The following is a 19,293-nucleotide window of genomic DNA, read 5'->3' as shown; positions in this document are numbered from 1 at the left end:
AATCAAGGAAGAAGTATTAAGTTATAATTCAAAGAATTCACTTGGGAACTTCCATGGTATATTAATTATAAGTTATCATGCCCTAAACTTTTTAAGATCAGGTTTAATAATCTATTTAAGAGGCATTTTAGGGTTCATTAGACCAAGTGGTGCTTGCAAATGGAATAATTATGGGGCAAATTTACGGGCCTTAGCCTTGGCTTGGAATGAGCTCTGACCTATTCCTTTCTCTTTCATTAGATCTCCACTTGGACGTTATGTTTTGTTTTAGGCTCTAGCTATTCCTCTTAAATTCATCTAATGCCCCTAGTCCAAAATCAACCACAACAAATTCAATTCTTTTTTTTTCTTAAATTTTTTGGGTTGACAAGAGAAATAGAAAATTTTGAAGTTTCATTTGCAAAAATGGCAAAAATGTTTCAAAATTATAAAAATATCAAAGTGAAATTATATGATAGAAAAAACTAACTAGTAAATGACAAAACTGTCATAAACAACAAAATTTAGTACAAACGAGAATGCAAAGATACACTATTTCAAGAATAACTCGAATACCACAAATACACTCTACATAAACAATCTAGAACCACAAATCTATAGTATCTAAACATTCCAAAAGTAAAAATTAAAAATCACCTAATATGATCCTTAACGCTTATAGCTGACTATAGAACGCGTATATGTGAGGGAAGATGACAACCAGACAGTGGGGTCATTAGAAACTTATGGATGTTTACAACGATGGACTTACTCCAATTATGAAAGAGTAAAGTTAATTCTACCAGTGAAGCTACTGTTGACTAGTGAGTATTTGAAGGAATTGCAATTTCAGAAAGATGTGACTATTGTGACTATTGGAAATATGATTGCATTTGACACCAAACCAGTTAGAGAGTTTCATTGTTTTCATTTCATGTGACCATTTTGCTCATGGGATCTTGAAAGCCAACTTTAAACATTATTAATCCAGAACGTCATTGTTGAAAACGATGTTCAAAGTAGAAACAAAAGCAAGAAATATGTGTGTGAGCGAAAAAGATTGGCAACATGGCGAAGGTGGTCGTCAAAAGCTAGCCAAGACGATGGAATTCAAGAAAGGGTTGAACCAACGATCACATATGTGAGATTGAGAAGGAGAAAAAGAGATTTTGGGGGCAGTTAAGTAAAGAAGAATAATATGAGATTTAGGGTTTATTGTTATCTTATCTTAATAATAATAATTATGAAGATATTATTATTATTATTATTATTATTATTATTATTAATAATAATAGTAATAATAAACTAAACAAAATATATGTATATATTTATATATACACACATGTTTCAAAAGTTCCCATTTATATGTTTCTTTTGAAGTATAACAAGCCATTTTTACGTGTTTCTATATGAAAAATTGAAAACATCGAAAATATGAAAAGAAATCAAATTAATTTAATAACAATATATATGAAATAATGAAAAAAAATATTTAGATACAATTAGATTTGTAAACAATTTAAACAAATAAAAAATTAGTTAGATAAAATTAAATTTGATAATAAAAAATAAATTAAAAAATAAATTGGAGAGAAAAATCATGAAGTTTTTGTTTATTGTGATTTTTCGATAAGTAGTTAGATAAAATCTAATTTGATAATAAAATATAAATTCATATAATTCGAGGAAGAAAAATCAAGAAATGAGCTTGTTTATTTAAAATTACACTGTATTTATAATTCCATTTTCATTTAAGTTTCAACAATTACACTGTATTTATAACTCCAATCATAAACCTACGAAAGAATTCTAATTCGTTGTAGAAACATAACAAAAACAGTAAGATTGCAAAAATGAATATTTATTTGTTTGTCAAATAGACAAATTAATGATATAATAATATAATAAGGTGATAATGAATAAAAGGTGATTAAAAAATACAAAAAATCATAAAATTTAAATGAAATCTATAGTTTGTTAGATAATAATATGTACAAAATATTAAGTAAAATCCTAATCAGATAAAAAAATTTAATCCGAATTTAAAATAATAAAAAACAAATAAAATAATGTAAAATTTAAAGATATATTATATTATAAATTAAAATCAAAATAGTGATAAACAAATTAAAGATTGATTAATTCTAAATATTTTCGAAAATTGATTAAATAAAATCAAAATAAATATGAAACTGCCAATTCAAATTTTAAAATGAGAGAAAAATCTGGCACCTTCATCTCTTGAATCTGTAAGTTGAAGTTGAAGGAATTCAGTTAAAGGTCCTTAAGCGGAAGCAGAAAATTTACAGAATTTGGATTTTACTGAGAAGAACAAAAATTATGCATTTAAAACATGGAATTTACAACATGCAAAAAAAAAATAAAAATAATAATAATAATAAATTAAGGTTTGAAACTCTTACCTTTTAGACTAATCTTCAAAAAATTGAGAGAGAAGAATGGAGAAGAGGAAGGGATCTTACAGAACTTTTATGTAGAGAGAATTTTTCTATATCTCTTTCTCTATTTTAACACACGACAGATAATTGGGAACTAACTTTCCCACTCATACGTCCGAAGAGCAAAAGAGGGGAGGGAGTTACACCTCATTCCCAAAATTAGTTTTCTAAATAAATTAAATGATTTATTTAATAAAAAATTTAATATATATTTATATGATAACTATCTTATCATATAATATATATTAAACTATATGTTATATCAAATATAACTAATAATATATAGTTTCTATATTGTATCAAATACAATATAACCTATAGTTCTAATTCTCTCTTACTACTGACTTTTAATATAAATCACATTTATATTAAATTTAACTATATGAATCCAATTCATATAATTAATATTTGAATCATATTCAAATACATTATAGTAACTCTATCGTGTATAATTAAAATTAAATTAATTATATCATATACATAATTCTCTCAATTAATTTGAAAAATTCAAATTAATCTAAAAACTAATTCTCATTTATTCCCATTGAGCTATCGAGGGGACCTCATGGACCTGTAGCTTGAAGCTCCAACGGTACTTGAATAATTAATTAAATTATTCACCATCCGTTAACTGTCGAGCACTCTATTAAAGACCGACAATTGCACTATTCGTAGTACAAATATATTTCTATGTCCATTGGATATAACCAGTCAACAATGCAATGACCCTTCACAAATTGCTCATAAGTACAGCTAGGCCAAAATTACTGTTTTACCCATGTAGTTACATCTAACTTCTTAAGTATCAATGATCCCTTTAATGAACAATAAATCATAGTCCAACTATGATCGAACCCCTCTCCAGCCAGGGAGAGGGTATGTCGCCACATTGTTCAAGCCCTCCAATCAGCATTTAAGGGAGCAATTTATCTACTTACCCCGACATTGGGGAAGGAATGAATTCCTTCTTGTGTAGCTATGTTCCCAGCTCCCTAATCAGATGAATCTCCAAAATGGTAGGTTTATTAAGTTGGCAATCTGGCCACTCTCACTCATACAAATCAAAGGACTGCCTTCATAGGCAGGAGTTCACAATTCACTCAGGATTCAGGACATGTTACCTATGGTCATCCTGGGGAAATGTAAGTCTTTATTATGAATGACGTTATATAATGAGACTAAATATTTTATGGCCTAGTCTTATACAAACTCTTTTGTATAGAATATCTTCGCTCACATGTCTTCACATAAATGATCAGGATCAGATCATTTGTAGCACTTTACAACAATTGTAACATCCACAAAGCGGGTCATACTCGTAGTGTCACCAGGATAAAGTATCCAGTCTTATCTATCTACTACAGACTATTTAGGTATTCACTTAAACATGATCTATCCGTATGTTTCTACATACATGTTTAAGCTACAAGATAATATTGGATCTTAGTTTATTGGTTTGTGTTTAATATAACTAAAATTGAAATAAAACATCATATATACATTACAAAGACAAACTATAGGATCCTACAAGATTTAGAGCACCAACTCCAACAGAAGTCTCTTAACCGACGATTCCATTTACATTGTATTTCTATTGAATATTTTTATAGGACCTCATAACAGACGTTTCCATTTACACTATATTTCTATTGAGAATTTATATAGGATATAGTAATTATATAGTATTCAAAAAAACTGTTACTCGACCAAACCAGGGACAATTTGAGGATTAAAAAATATATGTCATTTGCGCAACACACTTTTACAAAAATCTTATTATTTTTCGTTTTTTTAAATAGAAAAAAACACTTCCCGAATTTCCTATTTCTTCCAATTTTCCGAATTTTTTCACTTCATTTAAGTAATTATGATTATTATTATTTTACCAAGTTTAACATTCACCTACATGTGAAGGACTTAAATTGAAAAATGAATCAAAAGGATTAAAATGAACCTTTTAGAAACTAAAGTATATATAGCTATTTTTTGACCAGTGACCACAAATAAGGGATACCATAGTAAAGTTAAATATTCTTAAGGCTAAAAATTTCATGTTAATAAAGTTTCCAAAGAATATCTCATCTAATTTGGATATTTATCATCAATAGAAATGTTGGAGTTTCAAATTCTCTTACATGTAATTGGACTAAAAAAATTAAGATATATTTGTTGTTTTAAAACATGATCTCAACTATTTGCCTTCCTAAATTAATTTCATTTAATTAATTACAGCCACGTATTGATATTTTTTAGGGTTAATATGTCTCTTGGTTGGAGGTTTTTTTTTTTTTTTTTTTTTTTTTTTTTTTTTTTTTTTTCCTTTAAAACATAAATATATAAAAAATTTATTAAAAAAAAGTATTTTAGTTTAAAGAATGTCATCTCTTGAAAAAAATTCCCTTCTTAAAAATTTTAAATTTTGAGGTAAGGTCAGCTTAATTAAAAAAGACAAAGTGTCTCTTGAGACACATCTACAGAATACTGCAACATTTGATACTTTTGTGTTGTTGCAAGGGAATTGCATTCTAAAGCAAAAATTTTCTTTTCCAATCAGAAAAAAAAAAAAAAAAAACTATGTTAACGACACGAAATCTATGGTTTGAATTCCCTATTGGACTTAAAAGAAAAAAAATATTTTTCCAATTTTAATCTTTCCCGCTTTTATTTATAAAATTGAAATTATTATTTTTATCTTTTATTAAATGTTATAATGACTAAATTATAATTTATATATTAACACAAAAAATAAATCAAATTTGTTAATTTCTTTAAATTAATCAAAATTATCGAACTAATTTGTTCAAAGCTAAAAAGATCATGAACGTGATTATAAAAATTTTACAATTCAAGTTTTTTTTTTTTTTTTTTTTTTTTCCTTTTTTGTGCTAAAATAATTTTTAATATTAAAATTGTGACAAACTTTTTAGTAATAAATAAATTTATAGAATAACTTAAAATATTAATTATAATCTTTTAATATACATAAACTCAACTCAATTGACATAAAACACGTGCAAATAGACAATCTTCTCTAAAACTATAGTATTTTTGTAATAAGTTTTAAAAAACTTATATATAATTATAATAAGTTTCAAAAGTAAACACATCCTTTTCCTAGTGTCCAAATGTATGCTTTCTTTTTGTTTCATTCTTCAATATTCTTTGTCATACTTATTGTATTTAATTATATATATATCTTTTATTTGTGTGACAATGAATGTGTTTCGAATAAGAAAAGGGAAGAGTATATAAAAATAAATAAAAGGAAATCAAAAGTAGTGGTCGAGGAATAAATCGTCAAAGCAATGGAGTTCAATCTTTGCTTCTCTACCGATCTCTTTTTTACATGGTTTATTATTTGAAAATATTTATTCCAAAAAGAAATTCATAAGATTTGAATATTAATACGATAGATGAATAATTTAAGTCCCGTTTGATAATCCTTTCGTTTTTTATTTTTGGTTTTTTAAAATTAAGTATATTTTCTCTCTATTTCTGACAATAATTTATATAATGGTTGAATTCTTAGTCAAATTTCAAAAACAAAAACAAGTTTTTAAAAGGTATTTTTTTTAGTTTTCAAAATTTGGCTTGATTTTTTAAATGAATGATAAAAAATAGATAACAATGAAGAAATTTGGAGGTGAATATAATGTCTATGGATTTAATTTTAAAAAACAAAAATAAAAAATCAAATAGTTCTCAAACGGAACCTTAGCTATTAAGATTCTTGGACATTAACAATAAAATTGACATCTCAAGCATGGAAAAAAAAATATTACCCAAATATGAGACTAGAGTATAATAAAAAAATATCTATGAACAAAAAAGATTTCATATCTAGGATTTTTCGTATTAATATATATCAAAAGTTTTGGTTGTCATATCATTTGACGAGAAACAACACCATTAAGCATCGTATTTTAATATAAAAAAGGAATATTTGTTATATCAATATCTTTCTAAAATATAAGGTTGCTTATGAAGAAAAGAAGAAAAAAATAACTTAAAGTATTATAAATATCATAAAAATAGATGTCCAATGCTAGTATCCTAAAAGTCATGTGTCATTTTTTATATTGTCCATGTGGCTTGCAATAATTCAGGCTTGGTGTCCATCTATCGTATTTGATGGATCTTAAAATTATGCATATTGGTGAAAATAAAAAAAAATTCATATATTTCCTATTTCATAAAATCATATTTTCTATTTCTATTATTCTTATTTCCATAAAATTATAAGGTTAGTTATTTATAAGTTTATTTATATTTTATTATTTTATTATTTTATTATTTTATTTATAATATATATATATATATATATCCTCTATATCCTTTTTGTACCTCAATTTCATAACACATTATTAGCATGAGCTCCTGCTGAAGATAGGTCCTAAAGGTAGGTTAGTTTTTTTCCTCTTTATTATAATTAATAAATTAAATATTATTTTACATATTTAGTACATATAAATTTCTAATATAAATACAATATTTTGTGATAGTGTTGCAATGACAAACCTTACAAAACTAGAATTCACAGCCCTTTACATCAATGACAATAATTATTTGTTATGGATGCTTGATGCTGAGATTCACCTGGATGCTATGAACTTAGAAGAAACAAGAAGGAAATACGACATCCAGCCAGGACAAAGCTAAAGCTATGATTTTTCTTCATCATCATCACCATAAGGGATTGAAAATGGAGTATCTTATAATAAAAGATCCCCGTATCTTGTGGAAAATTTTGAAAGAAATATATGATTATCAAAAGACATTATTCTTCCTTAAACTCATTCACTACAAGAATGTTGAGCTTTAATGTCGGTTGGAAAAAGTGAAACCGGATGTATAATGTCGATTTTATTTTTTTTTTGGAAAAAAAATGGATCTTTAATGTCGGTTTAAAACCGATATTAAAGATCTACTTTTCTTTTTTTTTTTTTTTTTTTTTTCATTTCACGCTTCCCCCCCTCCCCCGCCCCCCCCCCCCCCCCCCCCCCCCCCCCCCAAATTTTTTTTTTTGTTTCATTTCTTTTCTAAACCCTATTTTCCCCATTAGCCACCTCCTCTTCCCATTACCAGCCATTACACCTTGCCCCGTTGCGCTCGCCGTTCCTGCTCAATACCATTTCATCGACTGCCGCCGCATGCTGCACTCTCAAATCTTACCATGGAAGATTTGAGGTTACGTTAATGATTTGCCGTGGAAGATTTTCTGTGGAAGATCATCTCATCAGTCCTATTCTTTTCTATATTGAGTTTGAATTGACCTTTATGCAGACTACATACAAACAATGCACAATAAGGAGTGGCTTATTTTATAAGCATTTTCAGAATATGCATCTAATGATCTAAAGGACTTTTTCGTCGGTATGTGTTGTGGTCATTGATGATTTCAGAATATTTATGATGAATTTATGATGAATTTGTTCTACTAGCGTTCTTTTACATCCAATTTAAATAGTTAGTATCTAGCTTTGTAACATAATTGGTATTTCTATTACATTAGTAACATTTTTCATATTAAGATTCGATAAGCATCATTCTAATATTCGATTTAAATTATTTGATCATTCGATAAGCATCACTACAAGAATTTTGCCTTGAATGTACCATTTATGCACATTCCCAATAAACACGGTTAATTGAATATGAATTTTGATAACATTTCCACTTTCAATCCTTTGTCTTAAACCTTTTTTGTTTGTGTATTTTTTAGGTGTTTGGAAGGGGTGGGGAGAAGATGGATTTCTTGCAACAACAAGGGATTCAGGTGAAAATTGTTCCTGGTAAGTGCATTTTTGAATGCTTGCAATTTTAAGCACAGTTTCTAAGTGTTTTCAAATGACTCTAATGATATGAAAATTCCTGTTTGAGAAGTTATGGTGTGCTTATTTCTCTTTGGACCATATTAGATTAGAATGTAACACCCGTTTATGACTCATGGGTACTATTTATTTCTAGTTTAGATTTGATTCAAGGTGCTCGAGTTTGTAGGTCGCACTATAGTAGTTTGTGGGTTATTCATGCACTATGGTAGTCTTTGTGTCAACTTTTGAGGTTTGAAGTATATTGTGAGCTAAATTTTCTTATTGATGTATGTGTTCTTGAATATTCATTTTTTAGGAATTTTGATAATTCTGTTGAGAACAAGTGGTTGTGAAATATTTTTGGGAGTGTGTTTCTTTGAACAGGTTCAAGGTAAATTTTTCTTGTGGAACTTTAGATCCAACACAATCACTACAAGAATTTTACCTTGAATGTACCATTTATGCACATTCCCAATAAACACGGTTAGTTGAATATGAATTCTTATCATATTTTTACTTTCAGTCCTTTGTTTTAAACCTTTTTTGTTTGTGATCCTTTAAACAAAAGTGGTCAGACAAAGATGCCTATAACCAGACACTGCTGAAGCTAGGGGGTTGGTTCAAGAAGAATTATGAAGGGATCCATAATTACCAAGTGGAGAGAGAAAGTAATCTCATAATGTTTGTAAAATCATAATGTTTATATTACTTGTAATTTGTGTTTTCAAGGCCTGAATTATTGTACAGCCTTTTAAATTATAATTTTATAGCAGAATTTGTGGATTAAATGTAATAGATTTACAATCCATACATGAATAATATGTCATAGCCACAATGTTCAATGATGATGTGTCATGTTATACTTTTTGACCAAAAAAATGGATTCAGCAACGGAATTTAAAAAATAAAACAGACAGATTCGGGCTTCAATGTCGGTTAATAATTAAAAAAAAAGACAGAGGCTTAATGTCGGTTAGAAATTTCACTGAAGGTCTTTAATATCGGTTGAAAATTTCACGGAAGGTCTTTAATGTCGGTTGCAACCGACATTGAAGGCTGTGTTATTGAAGCCCTTTAATGTCGGTTTAAAACCGACATTAAAGGCAACCGACATTAAAGGGCTTTAATGACACTATCTTTAATGTCGGTTTAAAACTGACACTAAAGCCCGAATTTCTTATAGTGATTATGATTAGATGCATTTGAGACTACAAGATTTTAAATTAGTAAGTAATTACAATTCCGCATTATTTAAAATCAATTCAAAATTGTTCTTATGGAAGAAAAAATTACTGATGGCCAAACAAAATAACAAATTATTGATGAAAAATTTTCAGTTCTACATTTTATATCTCAAATATGCTCTTGCAACAGCAATATCGATAGAAAGGTTTTAAACAGTATTCTAAATTAATTTCATGTTTTCTCATGGCCGAACAAAATTACGAGTTATTGATGAAAAATCATGAATATCGACCAACTGGAATGACACCATTCCCTGAAGTGAATTATTTTTCTTATTGTAATTATTTTTTTTAATGATGAAATATGGATCATTTTCGTATGTTGGGTGTTTAAAAAATGAGTAAAGAAGATTTATGTCTGACAGACAGTGCAACAACACACACAATACTTATAAATAAAAAAATACTTTTCCAAATTGACAATGCTAAAAGCAAAAGTAAATGCAATATCAGGTTCTGCAAACTTGATCGAAGGTTTTGGAAAAGCAAATATTATTTTTCCTAGAGGAATAAAATTTACAATTGACAATGCATTGTTCTCTAGTCAATGAAAGATAAATCTTCTCAGTTTTAAAGATAGACATTGCAATGGCTATCATATTGATACTGATAGTAAGAATAATGTGGAATATCTCTATATTATCTCTACGGTCTCAAATGAAAAATGTATATTGGAAAAATTGCCTGCTTTATCTTCTGGATTCACGAAGTCTCTCGCGTTTATTGATTAGGGCGAAGAAGTCCGCAATCAAAGTGTATTATACTTATATACGTGTAATTGAAACATATGTAATAATGAACCTGAAGTTCATGAATCCAGACATATTTACTATTTGGCATGACCGATTGGGTCATCCAGGATCTATAATGATGAGGAGAATTATTGAGAATTCAAATGGACACCTATTGAAGAACCAGAAGATTCTTCAATCTAATGAATTATCATGTGATGCTTGCTCTCAAGGACAATTAATAATTAGACCATCACTAGCTAAAGTGGAGACTGAATCACTTGTATTTTTAGAACGAATTCATGGTGATATATGTGGACCTATTAACCCACCAAGTGGAAAAATTAGATATTTTATGCTATTAATAGATGCATCCAGTAGATGGTCACACATGTACTTATTATCAAGTCGAAATCTTGCATTTGCAAAATTACTTGCTCAAATAATTAAGTTAAGAGCACAATTTCCTGATTATACAATTAAAATCATTCGTCTTGATAATGCTGGTGAATTTATAGCCGAAGCTTCTGATAATTATTGTATGACAATTGGGACAAGTGTTGAACATCCTATAGCTCATGTTCATACACAAAATGGTTTAGCATAATTATTTATAAAATGTTTGCAATTAATTGCAAGACCATTACTTATGAGAGCTAAGTTTCCTTCATCTGTATGGTAACATGTTATTTTGTATGCAACGTCACTTATACGCATTAGGACAGTAGATTATCATAAGTACTCTCTATTACAATTAGTTTATGGCCATGAGCCAAATATTTTTCATCTGAGAATTTTTGGGTGTGCAGTATATGTTCCAATTGCTGCATCACAACGCACTAAGATGGGTCCTCAAAGGAGGTTAAGAATATATGGTGGATATGATTCCCCATCAATTATTAAATATCTAGTTAATAAATTAAATGTTATCTTGCATATTTAGTACATATTAAATTTCTAATATAAATACAATATTTTGTGATAATGTTGCCATGACAAATCTTACAAAATTAGAATTCGCAACCCTTGACATTAATGGCAATAATTATTTGTCATGGATGCTCAATCCGAAATTCACCTGCATGCTATGAACTTAGGAGAAACAATTAAAGAAGGAAATACAACATCCAACCAGGAAAAGCAAAAGCTATGATTTTCCTTCACCATCATCATCACGAGTGATTAAAAATTGAGTATCTTACAATAAAAGATCCTCGTATCTTGTGGAAAGTTTCTAAAGAATGATCATCAAAAGACAGTTATTCTTCTTAAAACCCATTATGACTGGACGCATTTGAGGTTATAAGATTTTAAATCAGTAAATGATTACAATTCTGCATTATTTAAATTAGTTCAAAATTGTTGTTTTGTGGAGAAAAAATTACTAATGTTGATATGTTAAAGAAGACATTTTTTTCATTTCTTGTCTCAAATATGCTCCTGTAGCAGCAATATCGAGAGAAAGGTTTTAATAAGTATTCTAAATTAATTTCATCTCTTTTTTGGGATTGGTGTCCTAATTCTCCTGGAATCTTGTTGTTTTGTAAAGATACATATTGTTTGATGAACAAAATAATTGTTATTTAATTCTGGCATTTACTCATATCCAATAAATAAAGCTCCTTGGTTATCTTATGTGAACTTAAGCATGTATATGTGATATATAAGTGGATCATGCCTTTTATGATAACCTAAATAGGTCTGTAGTATAAGGATTAAGGTGGGATACATGATCCTAGTGACACTATAGATACGACCCGCTTTGTAGAGGTTTGCAAGTGTTATAAACAACTACAGATGATAGATCTTGACCATTCATGTGAAGACGTGCGAGCGAGGGTGTCATATACAAAGTGTTTGTATAAGACTTGAACCACGAGATGACTAGACTCTATATATAATGCCATTGATACTAAAGACTTACATTTCACCTAAATGACCATAGGTGACACGACCTCAATCCTGAGTGTTTGGGGAACTCCTGCCTTTGAGGGCCGTCCTTTGATTAGTATGGGTGAGAGTGGCCAGATTGCCAACTCAACAAGCTTACCTTTTTGGGGATTTGTCTGATCTAAGAGTTGAGAACTCAATCCACAAGATGGAATTCACTCCTTTCCCGAAGCAGGGATAAGCAGAGAGATTGCTCTCTTAAGGGCTGATTCCGGGACTTGAACGTAGTGGCCATAGCTTCTCTTTGGAAGAAAGGTCTTAGTCATAGTAGGACTATGACTGATATTCATTAGAGGGATCAATGGTACTTAAGAAGTTAGATGTAACTACAGGGGCATAATGGTTATTGGCCCAACTGTACTTACGAATGATCTGTGAAGGGTTGTCGCACTTCTGATTGGTTAAGATGGACACATAATATATATGTGGTAAGGAGAGTTCAGTTCTCGGTCTTTAGTGGAGTGCCTAGTAGTTAACGGATGGTGGATCCCGTGACTAAAGAGTTTAGTCAGTTATTCACGTACCGTTAGAGCTTCGAGGTATAGGTCTAAAAAGAGTTTAGTCAGTTATTAAAACTATAGGTTATAAATCTAGTATGATAAATTGGTTGTCAATTACATTTATAATAATATTAATCATGGAGCTTGTCAATTAAATACAAATTTACCAAGAATCGTGCAGTGTTTTGTAGGCGACAGACACTGAGCTAAACGATTGCTTAGCTTTTGCTAAACGATCGCTTAGCTTTAGCTTAACGATTGGGCATCGACCTATAAGATAGGTCTCTATCTTCTCCCACTTGCCCAATCGTGTACACGATTATTCATTCCTCCTTCGTCTTCCTCATACCAAGTCCAAATAGAGCCCACCCTCTGGATTCTCACACTAAGAATACCAAGGTACCCTTCTTGATGGTGTCATACTCAACTCGAAACCGTCGAGATTTTGTGGAGGCCATTCGTGTTGCTGGGGAGTTCGTAACTGTAACAACCCCGCCTCCTAGGATTACTAAAAACGGGATCGCTACTGCATGCGTGCATAAATATTCTCATTTAGGAAAGATAAAGTAAATTAAAATAGAATAATCATGATTCTTAACTGCTTTAGCTATATAAGAAAATGTTCTGACATCATCTCAAAATCTTAAATCGTTCAACCCAGGCATCCTTTTTAAAAAGAAAAAAATTTATAAAATTAATTAATTAATTAATTAAATTATAATAAATCCATGAATGAAATAAAAAAAAAAACAAAACATGCGAAAATATTAAGGGTCAAATGCGGAAGCGAATTTTGGTTCCTTTGGCACTGTCACGGATTCCTCTTGTCAGTCGCCCAAGTGTCCTTGCCCTTACCTGAAAAAAAAATAAAGGTAAAGATTTAGTATAAAATACTCAGTAAGTTTTCCCATTTCCGGTATCAGACAATGCATCCACGAGTAGATAGCCCGTGGCTTATACAGCTACATCGGTTTTTTTTTTTATGATGAAAGGAAAACCAAAAGACGTACTATCTTGTCTTGAAACGCATGTCTAGCGGCACGTAGGCACACCGTCAAACATGATAATAACATGAACGTTAACCTGTCGCCCCAGCATGTCTAACAGCCCGTAGGCATATCGTCAAACATAATAATAACATGAACGTGAACCAATCGACTCACGCATGTCTAGCAGCCCGTAGGCACACCGTCAAACATGATAATAACATGAACGTTAACCTGTTGGTTCACGCATGTCTAACGGCCCGTAGGCACACCGTCAAAACATGAAACATGAAAATAAAAGTAACATGAATGCAAACCTGTCAGCTCACGCATGTTTAGCGGCCCGTAGGTACACCATCAAACATAATAATAACATGAACGTTAACCTATCAGTTCATGCATGTCTAGTGGCCCGTAGGCACACCGTCAAACATAATAATAACATGCGTCAAGGCAAGACAATAAACCGCTCTACTGGACTATTCATGCATCACATGCATAATATCAGTACTGATTAGAAATTTTAACATGCTCATAATACTTGTAACTGCCATGCATCTATCAAAACATAAGGTTAAACAAAAATCATGCTCCAGAGTCCACCAAGTAACTTGATAGGTCTAATCTAGGTCGCTTGGCACGAAGGCACAGGTAATAGTATCACTTACCTCAACTTGGTCTCAAAATTCTATCCTTAATAGCCCTTGGATAAAACTCAATTCAACCCTAAGACATTAACCATAAGTTTAGTTTAGCAACCATGGCTTAGGAAGTGAGTAAAAAGTTAAGTAAATCCTTGGGGTCCAAGTCCGAAGAATAACCAACCAACTTACACAAAACTTACCCAAACTAAAGTTCCCTGATGAAAAGAATGGTCTCTTCTTTGATAACAACGCCCTAGAATCTTCAAAAAACCAAATCCTGAAAGTCGACACAATAGGTCAAAACTAAATTGTTTCCAACACCAAGTGTCACTCCAAAAAGACTCAAACACCAACCCTTGCCCAAAATAATCCAATTCTTACCCAATCTCAAAAAGGCAGTGGTGGGCGAACGGTGCCAGAAGCAAAACTGGACGGTGGGGCTGACGTCGGCGAGGCGAGCGACGGTCAACTGGCACGGCGACGAGACAGCAGTGCTTGCGGCGGTGACATAATGGCGAGGCTGGCAGCAGTACTCGCGGTGGCAACAGAACGGCGAGGCTAGCGGTTGCTTGTGGTGGCGACAAAACTGTGAGGTGAGGCTGCTTGCGGCGGCGCTGGCAAAGAGGTCACGGTGAGGTGAGGCTGCTTGCGGCGGCTAGAGCTGGAAGGAAAAGAAGAAGAAGGAGAGAAGGGGGGGAGGCTACTTGCGTGGAGAGAGAGAGAAAAGAAAATTTACTTTTTTTTTCTTTTTCCTTTTCTCTTTTCTTTAACCTTTCCATAAATATATAACAAAACTAAACTTCCTCTTTTTCCTTTTAAAAAAACAAATTCCTTAATTATCTTTCAAAATATATATACTTATATATATTTTCCTTTTCCTTTAAAAAAAAAAGAATCTAATAAACTCATTTAATTATCTCCATAGATAATCATATCTCCCAAATACAAGCCAAAATAAAACTCAATTAATCCCAAATAATTAAATCATATTTTAGCTTAGCCAAAAACATAAATCTCATATAATTTATCCAAGTAGCTAACATAAAAAAAAAAACTTAATTACCAAATAAATCAGGATGTTACATTCTACCCCCCTTAAGAAACCTTGTCCTTGAAAGTTCTAATCCTGAAAAAGCTTGGGATAATGCATCCACATGTCGTCCTCACGCTCCCACGTGGCTTCCAAGAACTGGTGATTCTACCAAAGAACCTTCACCAAAGCTATCTCCTTATTGCGCAAAACTTTCACTTCCTTGGCAAGGATTCGAATGGGCTCTTCTTCGTAGCTAGGTTCTCATTTAAATGCAAAGGTTCATAATCCACAACATGAGATGAGTCTGCTACGTACTTCCTTAACATGGAAGCATGAAAAACATTGTGAACTGCAGAAAGAGATGGGGGCAAGGCCAACTGGTATGCTACAGGCCAACCCAGTGCCAAGATCTCAAATGGCTCGATGAAACGAGGTTTCAACTTACCCCTCTTGCCAAACCTCAACACTCTCTTCATGGGTGCCACTTTCAGAATCACCTTTCCACCTACCTAAAACTCGAGATCCTTACGCCTAACATCAGCGTAACTCTTCTGCCTGCTTTGAGTCGTCAACATTCGGGCCCTAATCCTCTGTATTGCCTCGTTCGTGGTTTGTACTAACTCAAGTCCTAGTAATTTTCGCTCACCAACCTCATCCCAGTATACGGGTGACCTACTACTCTTCCCATAAAAGGGCTTCAAACAGTGACATGAAAATGGTTACCTGATAACTATTATTATAGGAAAACTATATCAAATGCAGAGAGTCCCAACTCCCTGTAAACACTAGCACACAAGCACATAACATATCCTTCAGTGTCTGGTTTAAACGCTCAGTTTGACCATCAGTTTGTGGGTGAAAAGCCGTACTAAAATCCAAACGTGTACCTAATGCTGCCGAAGGCTCTTCCAAAAGCTGGAGGTAAATCGAGGGTCCCTATCAGACACGATGGATACTGGTACCTCGTGCAATCTTACCACTTCTTTCATATACAACTGGGCCCACCTACTCACTGAATATGTAGACTTCCCTGGAATAAAATGTGCTAGTTTGGTGAATCTGTCCACTATAACCCAAATTACTGTAAAACCCTTCGCCGTTTGCGATAAACCCACAATGAAGTCTATCGAGACATGCTCCCACTTCTATTCCGATATGCTTAAGGGTTACAAAAAACCTGTTGGCTTTTGTCTTGGGGCCTTTACTTGCTGACACACTAAGCACTTACTGACAAACTCTGCTATCTCCACTTTTATGTTATTCCACTAGTAGCAATGTTTTAGGTCCTGGTACATTTTCGTACTGCCAGGATGTATTGAAAATGGGAAGTTATGAGCTTCCCATAATAGATCGTTCTTGGGGTCACTATCTGCTGGTACACATAAACGTCTTCGAAAAGTAAGACCATTATCTGCTGACAAGGAGAACTCACCACCCTGTCTTATCTTCACTTGTTGCGCTACTTCAACTAAGTAAGGATCACTGCATTGAGCAACAACGATCCTCTGCCTTAAACTTGGTTGTATCGACAATTGTGCTAACTGCACAGACACCTCCCCTACCACCACTGCTATCTCGGTCTGCTCAAGGTCCTTACATAAATGATTCTGTCTAGTGACAAGGTCTGCTGAATGAGCTACCTTCCTACTTAGAGCATCCACCACTACATTTGCTTTTCCTGGGTGGTACAGAATCTCACAATCATAATCCTTCACTAACTCCAACCACCTACGTTGCCTCATGTTTAACTCTTTCTGAGTGAAGAAGTATTTTAAACTCTTGTGGTCGGTGAAAATCTGTATCTTCTTGCCATACAAGTAGTGCCTCCAGATTTTTAAAGAAAAAACAACAGCTGCCAACTCTAAATCATGTGTGGGATAATTCAGTTCATGGTTCTTTAACTGGCAGGAGGCATAAGCAACTACCTTACCTTGCTGCATCAACATGCACCCCAAACCTCTCTTGGAGGCGTCACTGTAAATAACAAAACCACCTGTTCCATCTGGTACGGTGAGAATTGGGGCCGTAACCAACCTTTGCTTGAGATCTTGGAAACTATCCTCACAAGCCTTACTCCAAATAAAGGAAGCTCCTTTTTTGGTCAACCGGGTCAGAGGGGTGGCTATACGGGAAAAGTCCTTCACAAAACGACGATAATAAGCCGCCAACCCCAAGAAACTACGTACCTCTCCGACTGTGGTAGGATGAGACCAACTCGTGACTGCCTCGATCTTTGCAGGATCCATAGATACACCTTCTTTGGACACCGCATGCCTTAGAAAGAACACCTGCTTTAACCAGAACTTGCATTTGGAAAACTTAGCATATAACTGTTGTGCCCTCAAAGTCTCTAGAACCTTTCGTAAATGTTTCTCGTGCTCCGCCTCTATCTTGGAGTAAACAGAAATGTCATCTATGAAGACTATCACGAAGGTGTCAAGAAATTCTTTAAACACCCTATTCATCAGGTCCATGAATACTGCAGGAGCGTTTGTCAACCCAAATGACATCACTACGAACTCATAAGCCCATACCTCGAATGAAAGGTTGTCTTGAGAATATCTCTGTCCTTTATCCTCAACTGATGATACCCTGACCGAAGATCAATCTTAGAAAACACTGTAGCTCCCTGCAACTGGTCAAACAAGTCATCAACCCTGGGAAGCGGATACTTGTTTTTTATAGTCACCTTGTTTAGTTCACTGTAGTAAATGCAAAGCCGTAATGACCCATCTTTCTTTTTCACAAACAGCACCGGCACATCCCAAGGGGACACACTAGGGGCGTTTGAAACCCTTATCCAACAACTCTTGCAACTGAACTTTGAGTTCCTTCAGTTCTGCTGGGGCCATTCTGTACGGAGCTTTCAAGATAGGAGTTGTGTCTGGCTCTAACTCGATAGCAAAGTCTATCTTCTGATGCGGTGACAGACCTGGGAGTTCCTCTGGAAAGACATCCGGGTAGTCACGTACCACTGGCTCCAAAGTCAAGGAGACCTCAGGCTCTCTAGTGTCGACAACACTAGCCAAGATACTCCAGGTACTCTGGTTAAGCTACCTTTGGGCTTTCATGGCAGAAATCACTTTGTGCAGGACCACGGTCCCCACCCCTTTAAATTTAAAGTTGGATCCCGTGGAAGGGTTAAAGATCACTTCCTTGCGAGAGCAGTCTATACTGGCATGGTTAGCAGATAGCCAATCCATGCCCAGAATCACGTCAAAATCTCGCATGTGCAAGACTATTAAAATCACATCCAGGGTATGACTCGCTACTTCAATCTGACATGCTTTTATCTTCTCCTTTGCTAACATAATTTCTCCAGACGGAGTGAAAACCGACAACACATAGTGTAAAGGCTCTAGTTCTAACATGGCATGCTTAACAAACAACGATGATATAAATGAATTGGATGAACCCGCATCAAATAATACTAGCGTAAAATGCCCCAAGATTGGGAGCGTACCTGTCACAACAGTGCCTGCTTTTTCGGGCTCTTATCGGTTGGTAGAGTAAACAAGACCTTGCTGATGTTGAGGCCTACCTGAACTTCTCTATTCACGACCTACAAACTGGTTCCCAAACCCGAACGTGCCTCTAGCAGGACATCTATCTATCGGATGCCCATCCTGCTTGCAATGAAAACAAACTCCGGTGCCTGCGAAACATCAACCTCAGTGACGTCTTCCACACGAGCTACACAATAGTCGCATTCTCTCCACCATACTCGCCTTGGTAGCCTGCTGCCTAAAATGTCGAAGCGGTCAGTCTGAGCCTTGAACCTTCTGATGGGGGTGAGGCTCGAAAGCCTTATGATCTTCCTTCCTCTTTTGACCTGAGGACGGTCCCATCCCAAACGCTCATGAAAATTCATCTCCTGACTGTGGGTCCACCTCGGCTACCAAGCAAAGTGCCTCAGCATGAGTGGTTGGTTTGAATGCTCACACGATACCTCGT

At 33.6% G+C, this 19,293-nt stretch overlaps 1 protein-coding gene across 1 annotated transcript; it reads right to left on the bottom strand.

Moving 5' to 3' along the window:
- Positions 1-18,116: 18,116 nt before the first annotated feature.
- On the bottom strand, positions 18,117-18,710 carry LOC150034566 (uncharacterized). Its single transcript, XM_090316783.1, has 2 exons — positions 18,492-18,710; positions 18,117-18,392 (listed from the first exon to the last, which is right to left on the bottom strand). The coding sequence occupies exons 1-2, from the start codon at positions 18,708-18,710 to the stop codon at positions 18,117-18,119; spliced, it is 495 nt and encodes a 164-aa protein (XP_090172909.1).
- Positions 18,711-19,293: the final 583 nt, after the last annotated feature.

The sequence above is a fragment of the Benincasa hispida genome, chromosome 8, assembly GCF_027475165.1.
Source record: "Benincasa hispida cultivar pf3 chromosome 8, pf3_genome.v1.1, whole genome shotgun sequence".
Classification (NCBI taxonomy): Eukaryota; Viridiplantae; Streptophyta; class Magnoliopsida; order Cucurbitales; family Cucurbitaceae; genus Benincasa; species Benincasa hispida.
Note: the sequence above shows the minus strand (reverse complement) of the source record. Positions and strands in the feature narration are given on the sequence as shown.

Bases quoted from the DNA above. Each gene is read 5' to 3' on its own strand.
- LOC150034566 (XM_090316783.1), bottom strand. From the start codon at position 18,710: ATGTTAGAACTAGAGCCTTTACACTATGTGTTGTCGGTTTTCACTCCG. The intron at 18,393-18,491 runs GTGATCTTTAAC...GCCCAAAGGTAG, and splicing joins TAGACTGCTCTCGCAAGGAA to CTTAACCAGAGTACCTGGAG.